The sequence below is a fragment of the Uloborus diversus genome, chromosome 8 (genome assembly GCF_026930045.1).
Source record: "Uloborus diversus isolate 005 chromosome 8, Udiv.v.3.1, whole genome shotgun sequence".
Classification (NCBI taxonomy): domain Eukaryota; kingdom Metazoa; phylum Arthropoda; class Arachnida; order Araneae; family Uloboridae; genus Uloborus; species Uloborus diversus.
Window position 1 is genome coordinate 143,680,839 of NC_072738.1, and position 24,771 is coordinate 143,705,609.

At 31.6% G+C, this 24,771-nt stretch overlaps 1 protein-coding gene across 1 annotated transcript in view; it reads left to right on the forward strand.

Annotated features, from left to right (window-relative positions):
* The window catches only part of LOC129228652 (RNA cytidine acetyltransferase-like), a 39,481-nt gene that overhangs the window by 10,549 nt on the left and 4,161 nt on the right, over window positions 1-24,771 (forward strand). Inside the window, exons 2-15 of the mRNA XM_054863336.1 lie at window positions 331-502; window positions 2,735-2,908; window positions 10,409-10,732; window positions 11,565-11,794; window positions 12,869-12,975; window positions 13,249-13,396; window positions 14,567-14,780; window positions 16,941-17,042; window positions 17,527-17,601; window positions 17,717-17,964; window positions 18,797-18,845; window positions 18,940-19,135; window positions 20,279-20,451; window positions 24,058-24,220. Coding sequence (XP_054719311.1) covers window positions 331-502; window positions 2,735-2,908; window positions 10,409-10,732; window positions 11,565-11,794; window positions 12,869-12,975; window positions 13,249-13,396; window positions 14,567-14,780; window positions 16,941-17,042; window positions 17,527-17,601; window positions 17,717-17,964; window positions 18,797-18,845; window positions 18,940-19,135; window positions 20,279-20,451; window positions 24,058-24,220 — 2,375 coding nt within the window. The remainder of the gene's footprint in view (window positions 1-330; window positions 503-2,734; window positions 2,909-10,408; window positions 10,733-11,564; window positions 11,795-12,868; window positions 12,976-13,248; window positions 13,397-14,566; window positions 14,781-16,940; window positions 17,043-17,526; window positions 17,602-17,716; window positions 17,965-18,796; window positions 18,846-18,939; window positions 19,136-20,278; window positions 20,452-24,057; window positions 24,221-24,771) is intronic.

The following is a 24,771-nucleotide window of genomic DNA, read 5'->3' on the forward strand; positions in this document are numbered from 1 at the left end:
TACATTTTGACTTGTGAAAGCCGTTTTGTGCTTTTTGGAAACAGTATTAAGTATATAATATTGAAACTGACGTTGAGAAAAATACTTTGTTGTAACGAGTTTTTGAAAAAGTTGGTTTCGTTAAAACAAGTTTTTATACATTATCTTAATGGGTTTTAAAGTGAGACCAAACGTTTTGTTTGTTATAATGGATATTTCATTATATCAATATTCCTTGTGTAACAAGATTTCACTGTGTATATATATATATATATATATATATATATATATATATTGTGTGTGTAAGTGTTCTATTTTCAATGTGTTTGATTTTTCATTTGTTCTTTACAGTGATTCATCAAAAGTTTTAGGTCAAACCTTTGATGTTCTCATAGTAGAAGATTTTAATGGTGTGACTCCAAATATTCTAGCAAGGATAATAGAATGCGTTCGAGGAGGGGGCATGGTAATTATGTTGTTCCCTACCATCCAAAGACTTCAAGATCTTGCTGATTTAGAAATGGTAGATTTTAAGTATTTATAATTGTTACTTTTTTAACTGTTTGGTGGTATTGTCTTAATTTTTATTCTGTTCATAAAATAATATTTTCTAATTAACTATCATGTGGACTTCATAAAATTAAAAAAAAAACTTTACTGCACCTATATCTAATATTCTGAAGAATATGGCCAACATTGAGTACAATGACCTGTTGACTGAAAAATGAATTTTTCTTATCAAATTGTCCAACTCCTCTTTTTGTCAAATTATGCATGTATACAATTTTGGGTTTTCCAAAAAAAAAAGAGACTGAAAAACGAAGAGGTGTAAGTGGACTTTTTAAAGTTTCTTATAAAATGCGTTTAAAGTTCAGATCCCAGGAAGGTTTTCATTGAAATTTTTTTCTAAATCATACTGTATAGCTACACCCACCGGAGCCAATAGTACCATCTCCTGCCCCAAAGCAGAGGAGAGATTCCCCTACTATTTGTACTGGTTGTTTCCAAAATTTTATTTTTGGCACTTACATCCCTTTGCTTCTTACTGCCTCAACTGTCAATTTCCACAGAGAATGGCAGACTTTCTTTGTTTTGGAGAACATGGGAAACAAGTGTCATTTCTTTGGTAAATACATGTACAGAATTCCTATTTTTCTTGATTTATATACCTGAAGTTCCTTGGATGCCTCGATTTTATTTTTTCTTAGTGTTCCAACATATGTATGGCCTTTCTTCTTCAGACATTCAACTAATTTAATGGAGTAAAACCAACTATCAGCTTTGGCATTTTGGTTGGATTTTTTTAAAAATTAGTTTTATGTGTTGAAAAATGGCTTATATGAATGCTTTTCATCTTCAGTAAACGCTGTCTTCTCAGGCATTCGCTGATATACTCGACTGTGCCAGACTTTAGATAGACAAACACAAGAACGCCAGTCATAGAAAAGGTTTAAAAGTTTGCAGACAATTATGATATTTTTTACATAAATTTCTGTATTATTACTTTTTTGGAGAGTGAGAAATGTTTGTCTCCAATTTTGAGGCTCTCCCAATTAATAATATTGAAAAAAGAGCAAATGAAATTGAAAAAACATAGTGGTACCATTATGGTACTCTACCAACTTTCAACTTGACTTTTTTCGCTGTTGGCCACGATATAAGAGTCAGGAGAAATACAGCAGATTTTACAGAAAATTTTTAAGAAAGTACTTGATTTTACAGACAGTTTTAAGTATTATCTAGGTCTGCCAACTGTGTTTGAAACAATGAACTTTTTACATTTAACAGCTTGTACCCACATGACCAACACTCTTTCCATTTTACCCCCTTTTGACAACTATCTTTCAAAGGCTACTTTGTATTGGGCTGCAAAAGGAGACTGTCTGATCCATTCCAAAACATAATTAAAAAAAAAAAATCAAGGAGATCTTTCGAGCGTCCGTCTTTTTTTTGTGTTTGTTTACTTATTTTAATTCTTGTTGAATGGTTTCATATCAGTTAAAACCATGTTGTACTTATCCCTGAGAGTCATCAAGATGGAAACATTACATAGGCTTTAAAGCTTCAATAGGGACCAAGCACTTATAATGTGTATTAAATGAATGGTTTACCTTTTTGTTCCATTCTTTTTTTTTTTTTTTTTTCAAGCTTTTGTGTCATTTATTCTATTTCTGAATATGGCAGCAATGTAAATATCAGTAAAAGAAATATTTTAATTGTTATGAGTGAATTGTTCTTTATGATTTCTTCCTCTGAGATAAAAAAATAATAATAAGGAGAGTTGAAAGTATTATGTCCAAACAAAATGCTTGCTGTACATTTTCTCCCACACCTACCACTATTTACGGTTTAATCAGTTGGATGAAACCCTGAAGATAACTCTGATTTTTTGATCCAGACCAGAAGCCGAGCAGTTCCTGGTCCAACACCCCCGAGAGGTATCGTTCCACTTGAAGGGCTTTGTGACCACTAGCATATTTAATGTCCGCCAGTCACCATTAATGAAGACTGGATCTTCGACTGGCTAGGATCGAACCCGGGACCCTCGGGTCACAAATCCAGTCTTACCGATCAGGCCACTACGGCCCTGCTTGCTATATGCAAGTAAGCTATGAGTGAGCGCAACTGAGTAATATAAAAGTGTTTTCTTTTTAAATTAATACTGTTGTAACGATCAATTTACGAATATTTCGTGATAAATTAATTTTTGTCTGTTTATTTTGTATTGATATGCAGTGTCTTTTTTTCCTTGTAGGATGTTCATTCCCATTATTGTACATACTCACATTCAGAAGTCATACCACGTTTTAATAAGCGTCTTGTCTTGTCTTTAATGTCATGTGGAAATTGTTTGGTTTTGAATGATGATTTGAAAGTTCTGCTTTTACCTTCAAATAGTTCTAAAAGCTGCTCCAGTTCCATTGTTGAGGTAATTTTTGCAATCAAAACTCTTTTTTTTTTTTTGCATATTTAATCATTAACTAATATATTTAAATTTCTTTTCTTCTAAATTGTATTGTCAAAACCCAAGTAGCAGAAACAGTATGACGTGTGTCGAAGATTCTTGAGCCAGTTTGCAGACCATTTTTTAGTTTTAGGAGAAAAAAACTGAAATTTTCATTGGAAAAAAAATCTAAAATTTCAGCTAATGAAGATTTCAGACCGTATTTTCTGGGGTATTATCCATAGGTAGCATGTACTTGCATTAACATCTAATTTTTAAGCATTTCATGGTGTCAATTTATCTTGTGTACTGTTTTTTTATTTTTTATCTGAATCGCAGCCTGCTGAAAAGAAAAACAAATCTGCTACTGGGGTTCAAACTTTATCTATCTATATATATTTATACACATGCACAACACACATACAGGATTTCCACCGAGTTTGATTATTGTACCTGGTACCCAACAAACAGGCAGACATTCTTGCAAACATGGATCTTTCATCTTTCAAGTAAAAATTGGATCCCAAACCTTAAAAAAGTGATACAGTGAAATCCTTTTACAACAAATTTAAAGGGATTGCATATTTTATTCATAGTATCGAGAATTTTGTTGTAATGGGATTCAAATAATATAATGGCAATTTAATCGGGACTGAAAATGTGTTTTGTTGAAACAGATATATCATTGTACTGGTATTCGTTGCAATGGGATTTCACTGTATTATGTTTCGTATGTTATTCTAATCTATGTCAAACATTAAAATCCTTTAAATTACCTAAATATTAAATTTTTGAGTTGTTAATTTACTAAACTTATATTCAACTTATAATTACCATGCTAATTTTTTTTAGATAAATGTCGTTTGTAAGATTTTAAGTAATGTAATTATTGTAACTTTATTTGTCGTTGGCTTCATCTAGAAATTACTGCTTTCAGTTTTAAAATCATTTTTCATCTTTGCCTTGAGAAAACTCTGAAAACATTTCTTCATTTTCTTGTTCTAAGTAATTTAAACTCTTACACACATTTTTTCACTTAATTTGCGATTTTTTCGGCCTTTGCATTCAGGGAATAAACTAACCTGCAGAAACAATCACTATTTTATTCAATCCTCAGTATGCAATTTATAGTGTAGTAATTTCCAGTGGCTACCCTAGTTCTTGTGGAACCCTGATTTCATTTTAAAAATGGGAAGCAAATTTACTGATCATATTAATTACAAATACAACTTAAATTAGGTTATTAATGTGTAATACAGAATTTAATCATATTCATTGCTTAAGATATTAAGAAAAAAAATATTTTTGTACAAAATTCAACATATACATTTTTATAAGAATTTTGGAGAGAAACCAGTACTGTCTGTTCTCGAAAGCAAAGACTACGACTCAAGATAGATTCCATTTCAAAAAGGGGCGATAGCTTGAGGATGGGCACTTTCTGCTCACACTTGCTTTCTCTATTTTTATAGATGCTACTTTGGAAGAACTGAACGTGTAATTTTGTACCTTTTACTTCCAAGTTGAGTTTCCCTCCCTATTTTGCTAAAATCAGAGCATACCTAACACATGCCAAAATGGGGCTAGGTCTTGGCTAAAGGAAAACAGACAGTACCATTTAGATCAAGAAAAAATAGAGAAGAAAAGGCATATTTTTTAAAGCATTAATAATTATGCTTATACTTTTCTCTGATAATTCAATACCCAGTATTCAATCTATTAAAATTCGCAAAATCATGTATTGAAAATGAACTTAAACATACTCACTGGCTTCTGAGAGACATTTTCATTGAAATGAATTGAGACACATTTTCTAATTTTATCAATTATTTTGTCAGCTAATGTACTACAATCATGATAAAGTAACGTGAACACCTGCATAACTTAATGGAAAAAAAACTGCACCTTTTTTTTCTTTGAGAACCAATTCATTATATTACATTGACTTCAGATGAAACACATGTTTTTCTTTTTTTTTTTTTAAATAAAATTCTGTCTGTAGGGTACATGTATTTAAGCCTTTTGTTAATGTGAAATCTCAGTAACTCAACTTCACAAAAGGAATGGAACACAAGTTGTCATACGCTGGCATACTGGTGTTTCAAATTTCTACAAGTAAATACACCTTGTTGTATAAATAGTTTTAAAAGATTGCTTTTGTGCAACTCGATATCCCTTTGCAAACCTAGATATCAAGGGGAAATCCAAAAATGTTACAGGAAAGGGGAGGGGCGATTTATTGCTAAGCCTCTGCAGTGTATCTTGATTATGATTTACACATGCACATTGATGGTTGTCTAAAATCACGTTTTTTGAATTTCAATACAGTAAAACCTGTAAACTTGACCGTCTTTGTAAAATTTAACTAAGCAAATTATTGCATTTATTTATTTATTTATTTTATAGCTTTCCAAGAATAATTTAAATGCTTTGATGCCAGACAAGCATTTTACTGACTAAATAAAACAGCAGCACAGCAGTTACTTATTTCTGGATAGGACATTTTCCTTTTCAGCTGCCTTTATGAACTAGGATAATCCAGCTTGTTGCTCTTTGTGTTATAAGTTTTACATAAAATGGCTTCAAAAAAAGTTAGTTGAACTTGAAATTGATAAAAAGTATAAAATATTAAAATTAATTTAAAAGGGAGAAAGCCAGAGAAAATTGGATGACACATATGGAATTTCTAAAATTAGTGTCTAATACGAGGGGGGATCCAAAAGAAACCAGACTAACGGTGCGATGCCAATCCTTGATGTAGTAGAGTGTTTTCCAGGTAGATGACTCAAGTAGAGATCTTCACAAACCAGCTGTGCAATTGGTGTCAGTTTAGTTAAAAACGTCGGATTGTAGTGTTGGTTTTCACAGGTGTTGTTGCTTTCTGCCTGCGAACTCATTATGGCAGATTTCAAAGAACAAACTGTAAGCTTGAAATTTTGCTTCCTGCTTGAAAAGTTGGCTACGGAATAGCTTACCAAATGCTTCAACAAGCTTTCAAAAATGATGCTATAAGCCGTACACAAGTTTTCGAGTGGTTTGGGCGCTTTAACGTGGTAGCACGAATGCTGAAGATCATGCTTCCTCTGAGCGCCCTTCAACGTCTCAAAATGATGAAAACGTTGAAATAATCCGCCAAAAAATCAACGAGAGTCGTCGTTTTGAGACTGACGAAACTTTAGAAGAAACAAGAGTGTGTTGGATCTCGGGCGGGCAATCAGAAGAATGGTTCCTTCACCATGATAACACTCCCGTACACACAGCTTTCACTATTAACCCCTACTTGGCCTCTCAGGGGTAGCCAGTCGTTCAACGACTCTCGTATTCGCCAGACCTAGCCCCCTGTGATCTTTTACTGTCCCCGAAGATGAAAAAAGTCTGTAAGTAAAGCGTTTTGATGACGTAGAGGCTATAAAAACTGCTTCGCAATGGGCACCGGACATGGTTAAGTTAGAGAGTTCCAGGGGAGCTTCTAACAGTGGGAAAAAAGAATTAACAAGTGGTTTGCATCTAAGGAGGGACACTTTGAAGGAGACTGGAAAAATTTTGTGAATAAACTAATAAATAAATATTTTAGGAAAAAAAATCCAGTTATTTTTGGGTCCCCCCTCGTATAGTAAGAAACAAGGAAGAAAAAACAAAAATATTTAAATAACATTTTTAATTATTGTTTCAAAGTAATGTTAAACAATAAAAGTGACTTAAACAGAAAGAGTAGGTGTCAATTAGTCAATAAGTGAAAACATGGTGCAAGAAATGACAAAAAAAAAAACAACAACAACATTACCACCCTTTATGAGTTGACCACCTGTGTAAGTTGACCACCGCAGTACTGCACCACAAGTGGTCAACTTACACAGGTTTCACTGTATTGTTAAAACAGTCAAACCTTGACATTTCGAACCTCCTTATCTCGAAACTCTTGATATCTCGAAAAAAAGTTTTCCCCTGCATTTTGCATAAAATTCTCAAGTATTTTCTATAGTTATCTCGAAACTTATTTTTCGGAACCTCGCTATGTCGAAATTGTTGCCGCCGAAGTAAGGTTTAATTGATGCTCTTCCCTTGGAAAATTTTGTAGCAGAACCAGTTCTGGAGACATTTGCATGTAGCCTTTCACCCTTTTTTCATGGAACGTATGATAATAGAGGATGGGGGGTAAGAGAATAGGGGAGGGTTAGTATGAGATGGAGCTGACATGTTTTGTCTGTTTTCTCTAAAGGTTAGATTCTTTCTCTTTTCTTCTGGTTTGGAACACATGCTCACTTTGACAACAGGGGGTCGAGTTTTTGAAATTGACCAGTTTTCCAGCGAAAATTCGTTCTTCTTCAGTCTGATTTTTAACTCCTGCAAAATGGCTGGTGAAAAGCGTGTGTTATCAACTGAGGATAAAATTAAAATTTTGAAGTTTATTCACAAAAACATGCTGATGTAGAAAATTGAAAGTTAAAATCTCTACCAGTACATTTTCAACAATAATAAAAAACTATGATGAAGAAAATCGTAAAAAATTAAAATTCGAAAATCTGCCTATCCTGAAGTAGAGGACTGTGCGCGTTTAAAACTAATTAAATTGCTAAAAGAAATTATTAGTTTTTGTCGTTTATGCAATGTGATGTATCCACATGTCATTGTGAAAGTTACAATGACTTATTTTTTTTTCTTCTTATTTATCTCTCATTTATCTTTTTCTTATTTTTTGTATTTATTTTTTTTTCAAAACCTTGATAACTGGAAACCTCTATATCTCGATTTGTTTTCCTTCCTGAGAGATTCGAGATATAGAGGTTGTACTGCATTCAAAACGTATAGTAAATAATAATATATAGTAAGCGCTCAGTGGTGGTTTTTGAAAATTTCTGGGCTTGCTTCTAAGTTGCTACATTTCCTTATGCATATTTGCTGTTAGCTAAATTAAATTACATTTTATGTGCCCGTAAATCTCGAATAATATAACGAAGTCTTGTAAAATTTAGAATAGTTCAGGAAACTGAAATAAGAGGTATTCTTCGTCACAAAATAAAGTAAAGTTAAAAAAAGAAAAAAAAAAAACAGGCTAATGAGTGAGTGGTACAAGACAAAATGGTTGCAATGTACTGCAAAATTATTTTATGGAATTAATGACAATTAAAATTTTGAAATCAAATAAGAATGCAACACATATAAAGCTTTTAAAAAATTAAAAAGTTAAAAAATTAATGAGAAGATTGCATTTGTTTACCGTTAAAAATGTCAGTCCATTCAGGGACAAACTTTGTAGTTCCGATCATTAAGAATGATTTTAAATGTTCGTCTGATAAAGAAAATCTATACTTAGATTTTGAAAATGTCTGTCCACACTTGTAAGTGGATGCAAAAAGAGAAAACATAGCTCTAGCATGAATTTTTAAGAAAGTCTTTCTCTGGTAGAGAACTGTAAAATGGAGCATGTTTTCCCTGGGACCAGGAAAAGCCCAATGTCAGGGGACTAACGGGAGAATGTGGCGCGAAGAAAAGAGATTTGTTCTTGAAAAGAGCAAAAGAGATATGGGTGCTGCAAACGTAGTTAACGGTAAAAAATGATTAAAAAACGATTTAACTTAACGGCAAAAAGAATTTAAGTAATTATTTGTAATCTTACTACTATTATATATGCGAAAGTTTGTCTGTATGGATGTATGGATGTTTGTTACTCTTTCACGCAATAACTACTGAATGGATTTTGATGAAACTTTACAATAATATAGCTTATGCATCACAATAACACATAGGGTAGTTTTCGTCCCGTTATGGGGACGAACCCCCTTAGAGGGGCAATAAAATACAATTTTCGTAGAAATTCTCTAATATAGGGATGAAAAAATGCTTGCACATATTTACATTATATGTCCATCGAAAGTGATTTTTCTGCTGAAGATGGCACCTATTCGAAGTTTCTAAGTAGAATAAAAAACGAGTTATGAGCTTTTTAGTTCCATGTTCGAAGGCTTTCCTCAACTCAATACAGTATTTAGTGTATCATTTCAACTCCCTGTCCATAGCGGCAATTGTTGTACTGTTAACTATCTTTGCTTTTCGTGACTGTTCAAGGCTTTTCTCAAGTCAAATCTTGAAGTAACATTTTTGCACAAGATTGGCAAATAATACATGATTTGGCTGATCATTTTCCATTTAAACGGAACTTTAATATAATTAATGGTTTTTAATATTATTTATGCTGATTGAACACTTACTCATTATCCAATCAATCAGCAGATCGCCAAAATTTTTGCAGAAAGATTTCCGTAGCTGATGTATTTGGCATTTTTTTTCAACAACGCTGTTTTTGAAGCCGAATACTACGTCATAATGTTTCTCAGCTTTCATCATGTAAACTAAATATCGCCAATCAAAGAATCTTTAAAAAAACATTTTTTTACTGTATTAAATAATCCAGCAACTAAATTAGGTAAATCCACAAACAGCACAAAAACTTTCATTAATTTTCCTTTTTACACAATGTCAAACAATCCCCAAATTTTACTACTTATTTTGGAAAAATTTCGGATGAAACTCTTTAGCGCCATTTTATGGTGACCAAAAGTATCTTAGCACCTGGCGATAATATCTCAATGAAAATTAATATCATATCGTTTTATAAAGTAAGGAAAGAAGGGGGGAGCATCATCGAAGGTATTCCAAAACGATTCAAGCAAATTCGGTAAAATCGCACCATGAGCCCACAATGATTGAAATTTCCCAAAATAACTAAAAGCAAGTATAAGGGGATTACGAGCGCGGCTATATATTTTTTTTAAACTTCGTACTTCAATAGTTATACAGAGAAGGTTTTAAACTCCATGTTTAAAAAAAAAAGTATCAAGGGATTAATCTTTTTAAACAGGAGAAGATTAATTTCATGTTTTGGAAATTTGTATATGCTTAAATATAGTGATTTCGTTTCTAAATCAGTACTATTTTGTTCTTTATACTTATTGCTATTTTAGTTTTATGGGTAAGGAAGAAACTCGATTTTTAATCACGTCAAAAAGATGTGTTTTAAATTCTTTCACTTAAAACAGAAAACAAAAGTAAGTAACAATTTTTTCTCATAATTATTACTGACCCAGGCAACGCCGGGTATTTTTGCTAGTTAAAAATAATATCTTAAGTATATTTCCAAGGAGACCATCTCCCGAAAAAAAAACGTTTGCGAGCTTCCTGCGGGCCGGGTCCGGCCCACGGGCCATAGGTTGGAGAGCCCTGGTCTATGCCTTTGATATATGACTGTTGTGAATATTGATTTAATTTTCTACCATAACTCCTCAATACACATGATATTAGGGTGATACACAATCAATTTTATGGTTAATACTATATTTATCATGTAAAAAAGCACCTCCCATGAATCGACTTTTTTGAACATGCCTATAAATTTGTCTGATATGAAGTTCATGCATTGGAGAGTTTAGTAAATGTTCATTTCTTGATAATTTAGAGAATTTTTAAAAACTTAATTGAATTTTTCAGATGAAATCTGATCTGAAAAAAACCTTGGAGACAAACGGGGACAAGATAGCGGATGATGTAAAAGCTGTTTTCCATTTATGCTGCACTTCTGAACAAGTCACTGCATTGGTGAAGTTCAATGAAGCACTCAACGAGAAGCTCAAAAATGTGCTAGTTTCACTGACTTCGGCCCGAGGTCGAGGTAAATCTGCAACATTAGGACTTTCAGTTTCTATAGCATTGTTTTCAAAAGTTTCTAATGTGTGTGTGATAGCACCTCATCTAGAAAATGTTCAGACCTTATTTACCTTCCTTGTAAAAGGATTAAAAGCCTTATCATATGATGTGAGTATAATGTAATTATTCAAAAAAGTTTCTTTTTCTTTCTTTCTTTCTTTCTTTTTTTTTTTTCTTTTTTTTGTTAAGAACAGATTTATCAGTACATTTAAGTTTTATCTAAATATCTAACTGAAAATAATACTAATAAATATTTACACATTTTTGAACACTTATAATATCCTGTACTAATATTGAATATTATGGAGGGGCTATGGGGACTGTTCATCTATGCCCCTAGATGTTGTGCTTACAAGTGCCCCATCATCTATCTACCTTAGAACTAACTTGGAAAAAAGAAAAAATAAATAAATAAATAAGTTGGGAAAAAAATTCAAAATTGCCATAAATGTATATGAATGTTCATGTAATAATTTGAAATAATTACGTTTTGCTTAGTAGTTAGTTTAAAATATGTTTTCGGGAAAAAAAGACAATGATAAAATTATATGCAAAACCTGCTAAAACAAAGAAGTTGTCACCACAGAAATATAAAATGGCATATTGCACTAAAAGTTTGGTCACAAGGCAGAATTGGCACTGCCTTAAATCGAAAGCTTTTCAAGATTTTTTGCTCAAAAGTTATCTTAGTAAAACATATCATGTTTACATGTGCCCCCTTTCCTCTAACAGTTCTATGATTTAAAAATGCTTTTCGATAGTTTTCTTAAAAATATATTTATCCAATCACAGTAATTAAACCATTGTCAGTAGCAATTTTGCATGAGATATGTTTTAAGTCATGATATAATTTAATATTTAAACTATTATGAAATATGATTAAAAATTGTTGTGTTATCAATAAAGTTCTTCTTTTTTCCCCCATTGTTTTTGTTTTCAGGAAGATTGTGAATATGTTTACCAATACAATGAAACAAGCAGTTGGAAACTCATGTCTGGTGTAAAATTACTTAAACGTAAGCAAAAAGTCTTTTTTGCTGAACCCACAAGTAATTTGGATTCCAGAAACATAGATTTAATAGTGATTGATGAAGCTGCAGCAATTCCTCTACCCCTTGTGAAAAAATTGATTATTTCTGAAATTGTTTTTTTAGCATCAACCATTAATGGGTAAGTACTCTTACATAAGTACCTAGGGCTACAACTAGAGATGCACCAATAAGTAAATCAGCTGATTACTGATTAACTGTCAGAAGATAACAGGCAATTACTAATTAATCATAATGATAATGATTTTTAATGTGACAGTTTCTCAATCAACTTTTTAGAATTAATCAATCGTTTATCTCTGTGACTAAAGACTTTTTTCTCTCCATTTTCATGCATTTTTCAGAAATACTTTAAAAAAATTTTCAAATTCTGTGAGCCAATGTTATTATTATTGTTGATAGAATTGCATTCTATAACATAAAAATTAAAATAGTCAGTTGACCCACAATCAGTGGACACTTTTACTTTAGTAGCTATTTTTATTATTAATTGTAACTATTTAACCAGGACATTATTCTTTATGAAACTTATTAAGCAATCTTAAAGCACTATGCTAAAGGCAATAGAAGCAGGCAAAAGTATTGACATATGAGACTTGTTAGAAGATTGCAGGCCGTGTGGAGCCCCCTTAGCTAGTGCCCAAGCAGCTGTAATATGTAAAATTGTCTTCATTTTATTACTTATCCTGTATGATATTTGTTTGTAGTATACAGGCCTTCCTCGTATAACATGGTACTTCTACAACACCGTTTTGATATTACACAGTACCAAATTTATGATTATTATAACATGGTTTCAATATTACACAGTACAAAACTTTAATTCATAACTACACGGTTTTGATGTAACACAAGTTTTAAAAGAAATTTTAATTTTAAACGAATTTTAAAAGTAATGCAAATTTTATCGGAAAACAAAAACCACTCCCATTTATAGGCAAAAACATTCATTTTTCTAATCCTGGGGTGGAGGGGGACCGCCTTAATGTCCTGAATAAGAGATGATTATCTTTCACACTTTTGTTTCCAGCTTCAAAAAAGATGATGATAGATAGTAGTTTAATGTTTTAAATTTTTTTTTTTTTTTTTTGATTGGTATGCTTTAAAACAGGTTTCAGGGCACCGTTCTAAATTGTCATTTTCATTTCGTTTGTCACTTTAAACATTTAACTTTGCATTTTCGAAATCATTTCAGGTATGAAGGTACTGGAAGGTCTCTGTCTCTCAAACTAATTTATCAATTAAGAAATCAGTGCCAATCCAAAGTCGCTCAGTTACAAACTCTTGACGGGCGTGAAAGAGGTAGTTGCATTTTTAAAAAGCAAGTTTTGAAACTAACCTTCTATTTTCTTAGATACCCTTCTTTATAAGATAAATAAATACCTTTGTGCTAAAAAGTAAAGTAAGAAATAACAACGATTGTTTTTGCATTGAAAAAGACATTCCCTGTAATGCCAAAACACCTGGCTGCAGTAATCTATAATTTGTGTTTTTTGACATTGTTATTTCTTACTTTACATCATTCTTTATCTTCCTTTGTATTTCCTGATATTAAAATAATGTTTCTCCTCATAGCAGTTGAGCTGCATGAAATTACACTCAATGAAGCAGTCCGATATTCAACTGAAGATAAGATTGAATTGTGGCTAAACAATTTATTCTGTTTGGATGTATCTACAAATTATATGACTGGAAAGCTCCCAGAACCAGAAGAGTGTGAACTGTATCCCTTTGAATAAATTTAAATTCAAAATTAATTATTGTTAAATGCTTAGTTATGTTTCAAATTATAACAGTCCATACTTTCTGCTTTGCCTCATCTTTACTAATAATAAAGCTGAAAGTCTGTCTGGATATCTGTCTCTCTGTGACGCGCATAACGCCTAGACCGTTCGGCCGATTTTCATGAAATTTGGTTCAAAGTTAGTTTGTAGCATGGGGGTGTGCACCTCGAAGAAATTTTTCGAAAATCCGATTTTATTCTTTTTCTATTCCAGTTTTAAGAAAATTTTACCGAGCAAATCATCACAATGTGGTGTACGGTTCCATGTTATGATGAATTACAAAATTATCATGACATAGAACCGTAACATAGGCAAGCGAATGAATATAGCAAATTGACGTGAGAATCATTATCCAATGTTTGTGAAGATAGAGGCAAACCAAATGACCTTTTCACTTTCTACTACAGGCAAACCTTGCAGGTACCACTAGTTTCATATGAAAGTGCATGTGATGTTTCTCCTGAATTTAAAATGCCATTGTGGCTTTTCATTTTATCTGCAATGATTTCGAAAATTATTGTGTTTTAATTTAATCATTTCAAATATTGTTTGGTTTAGCAATTCATTTGTAAGCTACATAAATATGACTAGACTGAAAGGACATGTTAGGTTTATAGCTTTCTGTAGCTTGTTTATTATTAAATGTAAGTTTATTGTTTAAAATCATTTACTTTTTACAAACATAGTGAATTGTGTTTCTTTTAATGGTAATTATAAGTAGAGGATTGATATCAGAGAATGTATTTATTATTATACCAGCAGATTATCCCATCTTCTGCCTGTATGAAAATCTTATGTAATGAAAATACACATATTGTGTAATAGTTTCTGCTAAGTTATTAATTTACATGTACTGTGATGGAACAAGATATAATAAACTTATAGCTTAGGCCTGTCAAAAAAATTCCCCAATGCTCTGGCTCTTTGGGCATTTTCAGTCATAATGTTAAACCAATGGAAAAACCATTTTAGAAGTGTCTTGTTTAAAATAGTATTATGAATTTCTTTGTACTTTAGTTGAAATTAAGCATAATTATTAGCATTAATTTATAGTTTCATAATTTTTCTCATTAAAGTACACTTGCAAATATTTCTTGACTCACGGAAAGATATTATGTCAACAGAGATACTTTATTTAGCTATCATAAAACTGCTGAAAAGTTCCTTAAAAATTTAGTTGCATTGTTTGTGTCGTCCCATTACAAAAACTCTCCTAATGATCTTCTTATGATGGCTGACGCTCCAGCACACCATATCTTTTGTTTAACTCCACCTGTCAATAGGAGCTCTTCAGTTGTACCTGAAATCTTGTGTGCAATTCAGGTGAGTACATCTCAATTGTTTTGATATATTTTATTTATTTTTTTTTGGTAAGCTTTTGTAACAAAGTATTTCAGTGTGTTAGGACTATAATAAGTCCAAAAATATGTGACAGATGTTGTGATATAATTAACATGCATTAATTTTTGTTAATGTAATTGTTATTGTTAACTAAATGGGTAGGTTTCTTTCAGTCATAAGTACTACTTTTAGTCATTGAAATGGATAGAATGAACAAAAAAAAAAAAAAATCATGGACCCAGAAAATACTTTTATTTTTCCAACAGTTATTTTTTAATTAATTTTTTAAAATGTCCGATTTTGAAAACAAGGTGTGATCTTAATGACGTCACGAATGATGCAATTTGGCGCATCTTTCTACCATGTTTCCACGTTATAATAATCAAGAAGCGAATTAAAATTGCGCTCTATGCTTGCTATCAACCATATTGTTTCCAATACACATGAGTAAAGATGCGAATTAAATATTTTGCTCCATAAATGGCAAAACTGAATGGCATTTCATCTTTTGTGTTGTCACACGACAGAAGCGTAAACAATGAAAGCACACCGATTTAAGTAATTTTTTTAAAATATTAAACTTAAACAAATTATTTAAAACATGGTCAGATCCTATGTTTTTAAGCATGCTCTTTCAGAAAAAAATACTTTTAAAATTTTGGAAACGACCCCATTCTCTATCAAGATTATATGTAAAAATCCTTATAGTAGCACATACGTTAAATTAATTGTATTGAATAGTTTACCATGTTTTAATTTCAATAGATCCCTTCACATGTCGGAGTTGAAGGCAATAAAAGAGCCAACTCCCTGGCTAGATCTGCTGCTGAAGAGATTGTGAGTCTAAGGTTATCAACTGCTCCGCATTTTGCGGAGTTACTCTGCTAAAATAGCAAAACTCCGCGGCTCCTCAAAGGAGTTATTTTGCTCCACATTTCCTGTTCCTTCTTAATTCTGACCAGGCTCACCGAAGATTTTAATGAAATAAAATTTATATTTATTATATTTTGCTAGTTTATTATCACAGGCATGCAAATATGGGAAATTAAAGATGCTTATACTCAAAGTGTGAAGTAGTGTTTAAAACTGTTTTATTAATTTAAAAAAAAAAAATATGCCAGTGCTTAAAATGATTATCAAAACTCAAAAACAATTTTAGATAAGAGGTTTAAATTTTTTATATTGATTTTTATACAAAATACCTGGATGCCCAAGGAAGAGCAAGGCATTCACCATTAGAAAGATGAAACAAGTCCCATTTCTTCGTAAATATTGCACCACCGGAGGCATAGCCAAGGGGGATAGGGAGGTAGTAATAACCCTGCCTCTCCCCATGTAGCAGCATAATTATGTGTATGAACACACATGCAAAGGCCTAAAATTGCACTTTTCAGCCTTTAATTTTGAAACATTTTATATTCTCCCCCCCCCCCCCCCCCTATGAAAAATGTCTCACAGCACCACTGGATTACATTTTGATGTGACATAGATGGTTTCTTAGGCAATTGTGTCCAGAAACTAGACGAAACATGGCGACAGACTTAATTTTAGGCCACAAGGGAACATTGAGAATCTGTTGAAGCCATGGTTTATTCATATTACAATTTTTGAGTTCGACATTCTTTTTAGACATTTGACATTATCAAAAGGAAATCTTGAATTAGATATCTGAAGTTCTGAACAGGGTAGCATTTTTTTATTACCATGTTCATGGTGTGGAACAGTGTGGACTATTCTCTCTTATTATTATAGATGTTATACTTTGTTTAGTAGTAAATGTTCGGTTTAGATTAAAATGAAACTTAGAAGTTGTTTTCCTTTTTGTTATTTATAGCTGGTATAGATTTCGATGTTTAAGTATGAGGTGAATTATCTTATTAAAATTGTTTTCCTTACATTAATTTCTGAATAGTTATTTCACTCTTTAATTTTATTTTAAAAATGTATGACTGAAAAAAATTTCAAATGCTTAAAAAATCATCTCAAAATTAATTTTACTCTCATAGAAAGTAAATGGGAATGGAGAGAAATGCTCTTTGGAGACTCTGGAGCAATCGTCATGGGCACTGGAAGAATCATTTGCAGGGGGATGCACGTAAATCAGTAAAAAATGTTTTAAAAAATAGATTTCTTTTCTTTTAGATATGTTTTGAAGGGAAACTTCCTGTACAAAGTCTAAAAAGTGAGAATTCTTGCCGGAAAAGGGCTTCAGGAGATCTTATTCCTTGGATTATTTTTCAGCAGGTGATTTTTTTTTTTTTTTTTTTGCATAATTGCAAGTCAAACACTTTAAAAACTCTTTTTTCTTTTTTTAATTGTTATTTTTAGTGAAATTTATGTACTGTTTTGTTGATAATAATTTTTGATATGCATGTCTATTTTTTTTTAAATATAACTTTGTTATAAATTTTATCAAACGTTTTGAATCAGAAACACTGGGGAAGAGTAAGGCATCTGGGTTCTTTCACTTTTGAACAAAAACAAGTTTAAGTTTGTGTAACAACTTGGTGCTGGAAACACTTGGAACAGCCATTATTTCTTTGTTTTATTTTGCCTGGAATGAAAAATTTCTCTTCTGCAGTCAATGTTTTTTTCCTAAAACACTTTAAAGAACTTTCCAGTAGAGACCAGTTTGGTTAAAGTTGAGGATTTTGTCAGTTATTTTATTTAAACTGTTTACTTGCTAATTTGAATCAATATTTCTATTATTGTTTTAATTTATTTCTAGTTTCAAGATGAGTCTTTTCCTATTCGATATAGTGCACGAATTGTTAGAATCGCTACTCATCCTGATTGTAATAGGGTAAGGTAGATATTTTCCTCAAAAAGTTTGTTAGCTGAGCATTATTTCTCTCTAAAAAATAAAAATTTAGTAATAAAATCTCATCTTTCTTTTTCAAAAATTTCTTTAAAAATAGATGGGATATGGCAGAAAAGCTCTTCAGTTGCTTTGCAAATTTTATGAAGAAAAGGCCAATGCCGTTGACGAAAGCAAGAATTGTAAATCAGATCCGAAAAAGAAAATGAATCCAGAGTCGAACAATAGTATAAATGCAACTAATGGAATGAAAAATCTTCCTCCTTTGTTGTCAAGCTTAAATGAAATTGAAGCGGATTTACTGGATTATATTGGAGTTTCATATGGTCTAACCGAGGAACTTTTTAGGTTGGTGACAATTTATAATTTGTTAAGTTTTTGATAATTTTTATTATTTAAAAAACTTTTAAATTGATTAATCTTTCAATTCTAATAAGCTCTCAAGTATAATCATAATAACAACACTCAACATGAATTTGTGATAAATTTTTGAAACATTACCTAATGATTTTGTCACCCCATAACAACATTAGGACATCTGAGGCTGAGAACAATAGTAAGATATCCATTCTACTGTTGCTTTGAGACAATGATAGATTGGTTCTTTTTTTTCCATTGATTCAGTCTCCATTTCAAGGTATTATAGTAGCTTTCAAACTTCAAAAACATTTTCAAAATTAATCCTCTTTGTTACCATTTACACATTTGTCTATTTGGTTAATTTCATGGATTTTATGAATTAGGACAAGTACCCGGGATCTGACACACTATAACGAGCAGTTCTGTTGAATTTAAAAAATAATAATTATAAATAAAATGTGAAATGTAATGCGTGATTTTGTATGCAATTAATTAGCTGTTTCTTGATCTTCAGAAATGATCTGTTATATTTCAATAGTAAGCTCAAAACCTATGTTATGCAATTTTGATTGAACATATAAATCACTGTCTGGATAGTCATCGAGAAATATTTTATTTCTTTAAATGCTTTTTGGTTGGTTTCCCTCACAGAATACATTTTCAAATCAAATTCAGCATTTTTTCCCTCTCTTATATATATATATATATATATATATATATATATATATATATATATATAAAAGTTTCAATCACTAATTTTTGTAATTTTTATAGAACCATTTTGAGCTATTTAGCTTCAATCTTTTTTTTTTCTTTTCAGGTTCTGGAAAAAGTGTGACTTCCTCCCTTTGTATCTGAGACAAACAAAAGTATTTACATTATCAATAAGCATTCTCAAAAGTATACTTTTGTATTGTTTAGTTGTGCATAGCTATATGTATACATTTTGATTTTGTTTTTTAGAGTGAAGTAACAGGTGAGCATTCATGCATAATGATTAAAAATCTGCAGAAAGCTTCGTTGCCTAAAAATGATTGGCTGTCAACGTTTTACACTGATTTTATTCAGAGATTTTTAGCTCTCCTACCTTCAGCATTCAGAAATCTTCCAGCAACACTGGTTTTAGATGTACTACACTACAGTAATGTCAAGATTAAAAGTAAGCACAAAAATAATTCTTACTCACTAAGAAATTATTTTTGAATTTGCATGGTCACTTTATTAAGTTATTTAACTTTTAATATGCAGAATTTGAATGGAACAAAAGCTGCGATAAATCTTTTTAAAGTTAAGATATTTTTTTCCCATGCTCAAAATTAAGAATGTATGTGTGTGCAAATGTTTTCCTAAAAAATAAATGTCTTTAATAAAATATTAACTTTAAATTAGGAGGTGTGAACTACATTAATTTTTTAAAGATATCTCAATCTGTAACATTATTGATTTTTCAAACAAATGCAAAGAGGAATTCCTTTCAAAATAAAACTCAGGAAATTTGAAAAAAGCTTTTCTAATTAATTATATCACAAACTTAGTTGGAGTACTTACTTCTAAAAATGATATTGTACTGACAATAATGAAGTTAAAATTTTTTAGAAAAACAACACTGACACACATTTTAAACTAGTGTTCAAAATGTGTGTTTTGACTTAAAATATTTCATAAAGTTTCAATAAGTGCACCTTACTGTATACACAGTAAGACATTCTTTAAGACATAAAAGAAAAAAAAATCACTCCATAAATCATATAGCTTACAACGTGCTGAAGACACCTTTGTTCCTCATCCCCCCCTCTACGTGTTTTTTTCTTGGAAATGCAATAGGCACCTTTTTTTTATATATATTATAATTATAACAGATTTTTAAGAGATTTTTTTTTTTTTACAAGTTAAAATAATGACAAATCAGTAGTTGGCATATGAAATTAAGATAGAAATGTATGGTTAAAGTTTGCATTACTCACTAAGTTGTTTATCAAAATATGAGGCTTTGATTCATTGTGTGAATCAACCTTTCAAATTGCTTTTCAATGAATATGCGTTCATATGTAATATTATACCAGCCAGTCCGGTTATCACATCCGGAGACTGGAGTTTCGTTCTTGCTAGAACTCATCAGTCTGGAATAGGAAATAACCAAGCTGGAGGCAGGTGTCATTTCATTGAAGCAGAAAGCGCCAACAAACTGAAAGATAAAGTAAACTTATCTCACCTTTACTTTGGGCCGGTAACTCCCTGCTAAATGCATTCGTATGTTTTATTTATGATCTGGTTTAATACTTTATGTATTTAAAATATATAGATCTTGTTACATGTGAATTACAACACTTGATGACACACTGCAGTATACAAAGACTTGAAGCTTATGCCAGCAACCTTGTGGATTATCACCTCATTATGGATCTTTTACCAGCAATTTGTAGATTTTATTTCTCATTCCAATTCAAAGAATACTTTCTGTCATCCATACAAGAAGTAAGTTTCATGCATAATAGCATGTTTTTTTTATTTATTGCATGTTCTTAATTTAATAAAAATATTCTTCAAACACACGTTGCTAAAGTATGTAGTATTTTAGTCTGTTAGTCATAACAATATTTTAGTTTTCATAGAAATTCTTTTTAACCAACTTCAAAAAGGAGGCGGTTATCAGTTCATACCGTATGTATGTTTTTTTTTTTTGTTTGTTCACTCACAACGTCTCACCTAGTGAACCAATTTTGATGATTCTTTTTTTAATGGATAGGGGATGGCTCAACTTAGGTACCATTACTTTGTTTGACCATATTTGTTCCTTAAACAAAAAGTTATGGGCAAAAAAAAGTAAATTTCATGCAGTTTCCCTATTAAATGATTAAATATGAAACCCATTGTAATAAAAGTTTGTTGCCATATAACAGTAACATTAATAGTAATTGTAATGATAATTTTGAGATAAAGGCTTCTCTGAAGCTGCTTCAGTGTCATTGCTCCATTGTGGGGGTAAACCTAACCTGGAAGCGGGGGATGCAGTAATCAGGATCTGTTAAGCCTTCACAATGCTACCAGGTTAGGTTTACCTCAACTATACAGGATTGCATCACAAGCAACTTGTATGCTGTGAAATGCAAATTAGTTAGGGAAAATGGAATATTTAAATGGTTATAATTAGATTAACACATAAATTATGAATTCCACAGAGGAGAAAAGATAAATGTTTAGTGACAGTCGCTTAAAGTTTAAGGCGTGCTTATAGTTTTCTTCCTTTTTTTTAGTATTAAGCATTTTTATGAAAAAAAAATATGGTGAAGTTTCATGATGGTAATTTCTTACTTTTATTGAAATATCTACATTTACACTAAAAAGAATGAAATAAAAAAGTTTTGCAAAAAAAAAAAAGAACCGATTTCAAAATTGCATACCTGCCAACCTCCGAGAAAAAAAATATGGAAGATTTTTTTATTTTTATCCACAAGCTTTTAACGCAAAATAAAATCAAACAGGACACCTACCCTCTTTACATTTAACAATATGATATTAGTTATGAATTTCATATCAATTGAACTTACTTTTGTTTAGTAAGTATTACTTTTATTGCTTTCTTTGAAAGTTTGGAAATAACATTTACTCATACTCATCTTAAAAAAGGACGCAGCAAAAACAGCTCGAACTGTAAGAACGAGAAGATAATCGGCGCCGAAATTGTGCCCCTAGTTGCCCGCCACGACGCTTGATTTGATTGGATCCGATGAAGTCATGCGCTAGATCACTCATTGACGTCATAATCTTGCCTCACTTCTTCTCCTGCCATTCTCTTACGCAACCTTTCCTTGACTACTTGGCCTAAAATGCGGTCCTAATTTTGGATGATTTTCCGAAAAAAATATGAACAGAGCATGGTAACACTGGATTTTACTTTTTGTTTTTGCGCCAACTTCAAAAATTATGTTTAAAAGTATTATCGATGGTGTTTAAAGAATAAAATTATTTTTCACTTTTTAGAGCAATTTTGAAGTCGTTTTTTTTTTTTTCTTTCAAAATTTTTTTATTAGCCCTGATTATTGAGTTTGATATCATATTTTCGATTACCATGTTAGTTGTAGTTCAGTTCCAAAGCTATGACACCCAACTAATTTGGGTGAAATGCATCATGCATTTCCAAAGCGAACAAGGGAGACAAAAAATTGTTCAGAAACAAAAACATTTCCCTATGAAGTTTTAAGTAACAATTAATGGAGACCAAGTGTCTCCTTTTCAGTGTGATGCGTTCCTTTATGAAGTATTTGACTTCTCTTATCCTTACCTACTTTTATTCATTGCCTTTTGAAGCTTAAATTTTTTTTACCCTGGCATGAAAATGTCTAAAAACATGACTAAAATAGCTTAATTCATTCTTTTATACATCTGTATGTGTGCATACACACTTCATTTTTTTTTCTTACTTGAGCAAGAACTAATTGTCAAAGCAGTTTTTTTTAAAGTACCACAAAAGTCCCGAGTGTAAAATGCACCTCAGTCGGCTTAATTTCAATCGCAATATCATTACTTTGCAGAAGAGTGTAAAAGTGTTAGGCTGGTGCATACTAAGGCTGCGACTTGTGCCCTTATGACACTGGTAAATAATAACGAAGGACATTAAAAAAAAATTATGTTTTAATGGCACAATGGCGAATAAGATTTATTACATAATGCAGTTATTACTTGAAAATTCATCGCTTGTAGAAGGTTACATCATGGTAATGTAACTATAGCATAATGTCTCACTGATTTCTGCCTAAGTTTCCGACAGAATTTTCTGTATGCTTACAGAGAAATTGCTTGAAAGGTTACACTTTGCCATAGTATTAAATAATTCTGAGTTAAAATATTGTGTGTACATTTGATTAAATTTTTAATGGGTTACAAAGTTACTTTTGAGCTGGTGTTACATAAATTATCTTGACATTTGTCCAGCTTAAGGGATAGGTGTCCATCTTAAGGCTCTTGCAGGTATATTTGATGAGTATTATATAATTTTAAAAAATTGCAGAGATAGGGAGATAAAAGCATAGCAAAAAAAAAAAAAAAAAAAAAACAACATAATTCCGGAATTTTCGGACATAAAAATACCGGAAATATGTCCGAAAATACCGGAACACAATCACCCCTGTTTAACGTTGTTTTGTCTTACTTTACATTTTGATGGTCCCAGCAAAACTTAACATAGACTGACCTCTCTGTACTCTCAACATCCTAGAATTATGAATGTATTTTTAATTCCCTTCAATAATTACCTCTCTATTTACTGAACATGTTCACAATCAGTACTTGGGAATTCTTATGAACTAAGTTGGAAAACCTGAAATACCTTTACAGTTTTACCATAATGATTGAAAAGTATTAAGAAGATAAAGAGAAGAAGAAAAAATATTTTTGTGGATATTGCTGCATTACATAAAATCATTCTGCAGAGAAATATGAGCCTGAAGTTTCTGCCACTGAACTGTGCGTTTCATGAATCCAACCATTGTATCAAGTAATATTCAAGACCTAAGGTACGATAAAATACAAGCAATGCATGGTTGGAAGCCTTTTTGCTTAAACAATTGAATGATAACACATACCTTGCACAAGAATACACAATGCAAAAGCAAATTAAAATTACTCTTTTTTTTTTTACAGGTGTTGTACTGATAACTGTGTTGCAATATTTTATAGTTGAATGTTACATTAAAACTTTATTAATTAAAAAAGAAAGAAAAAAGAAATGCAAGAGTTAGGTCCTACTGAGTTTAATTGAACATTACACTTGCTGCCAATCCAAAATTCAGCACCTCTACCTTAAAAACTGGTATAGCTCGCTCGGCAAAAAGCTGAACATTTTCATAAACTCCCATTTTGCATTACTACTATGAACCTAGTTGAATTTCAGGTTTCATGCAATAGTTGGTCTAGGAGAAATTTTTCTAAATTTTAGTTCTAAAAAGCGTAATTTCAGAGAATTTTTGGTGAGTTTGGGGAAGAGGCGGCTGTGTAGGACCCAACTATATTCATACTTAGTATTTTTCAAATAATGTCATGATTAGCACCATTACTTTTTTTTTATGTTTCTTTATTTTGCAGGCTGTTCTTATATCTTTAGGGCTTCAAAACAAAACAATAGAAGGAATTTCAATGGAACTTAACATAGAAACGAACAAAGTCATGGGGGTTTTCCTTAAGACTATGAAAAAAATTCTGTTTGCAATAAAAGAGATTCAAAACTGTGGAGTGAAAAGAACGTATGGTATGTTTTCTCATGTGATTGATTATAAATAAGTTTCTTGGCAATACATGTATGTAATAGTGCGTCAAAGACAATCTTTTGAAACTTGTGTATAGAGCTCATTCTTGGCTTTTCTTTTTCGTTTGAATCCAGGGGTGCAAGTGGACTCAAAGTAAAATTTTTGAAAACTATGAGGAAGCTAGATTCCACCCCCCCCCCTCTAAAAACTCTTCAAATATGCATACAAAATTCATTGAAAAAAAAAACATTTTGAAAGGTGTTTTTTGTTAAATTAATTTTTCAGTTTTAGACAGTGTTGTCTGCCCACTTCAGAAACTGCAACCCAAACTTTTTGGATGACAAACACCCTTGATTGAATCAAACAGGTTTAATGGCCTTATGCCATTTCGTGTGGGCCACACAGCTTCATTTGCTTTGCGCAAAAGGGAGTGTTATAAGAGCCCAAGGGGAGCATAGAACCGCCCATTAACTTGTCCAATCTGTAACCATAACCCAGTTATGATAGATTTTAAAAAAAATATCCCCCCCCCCCCCAAAAAAAAAAAATCTGA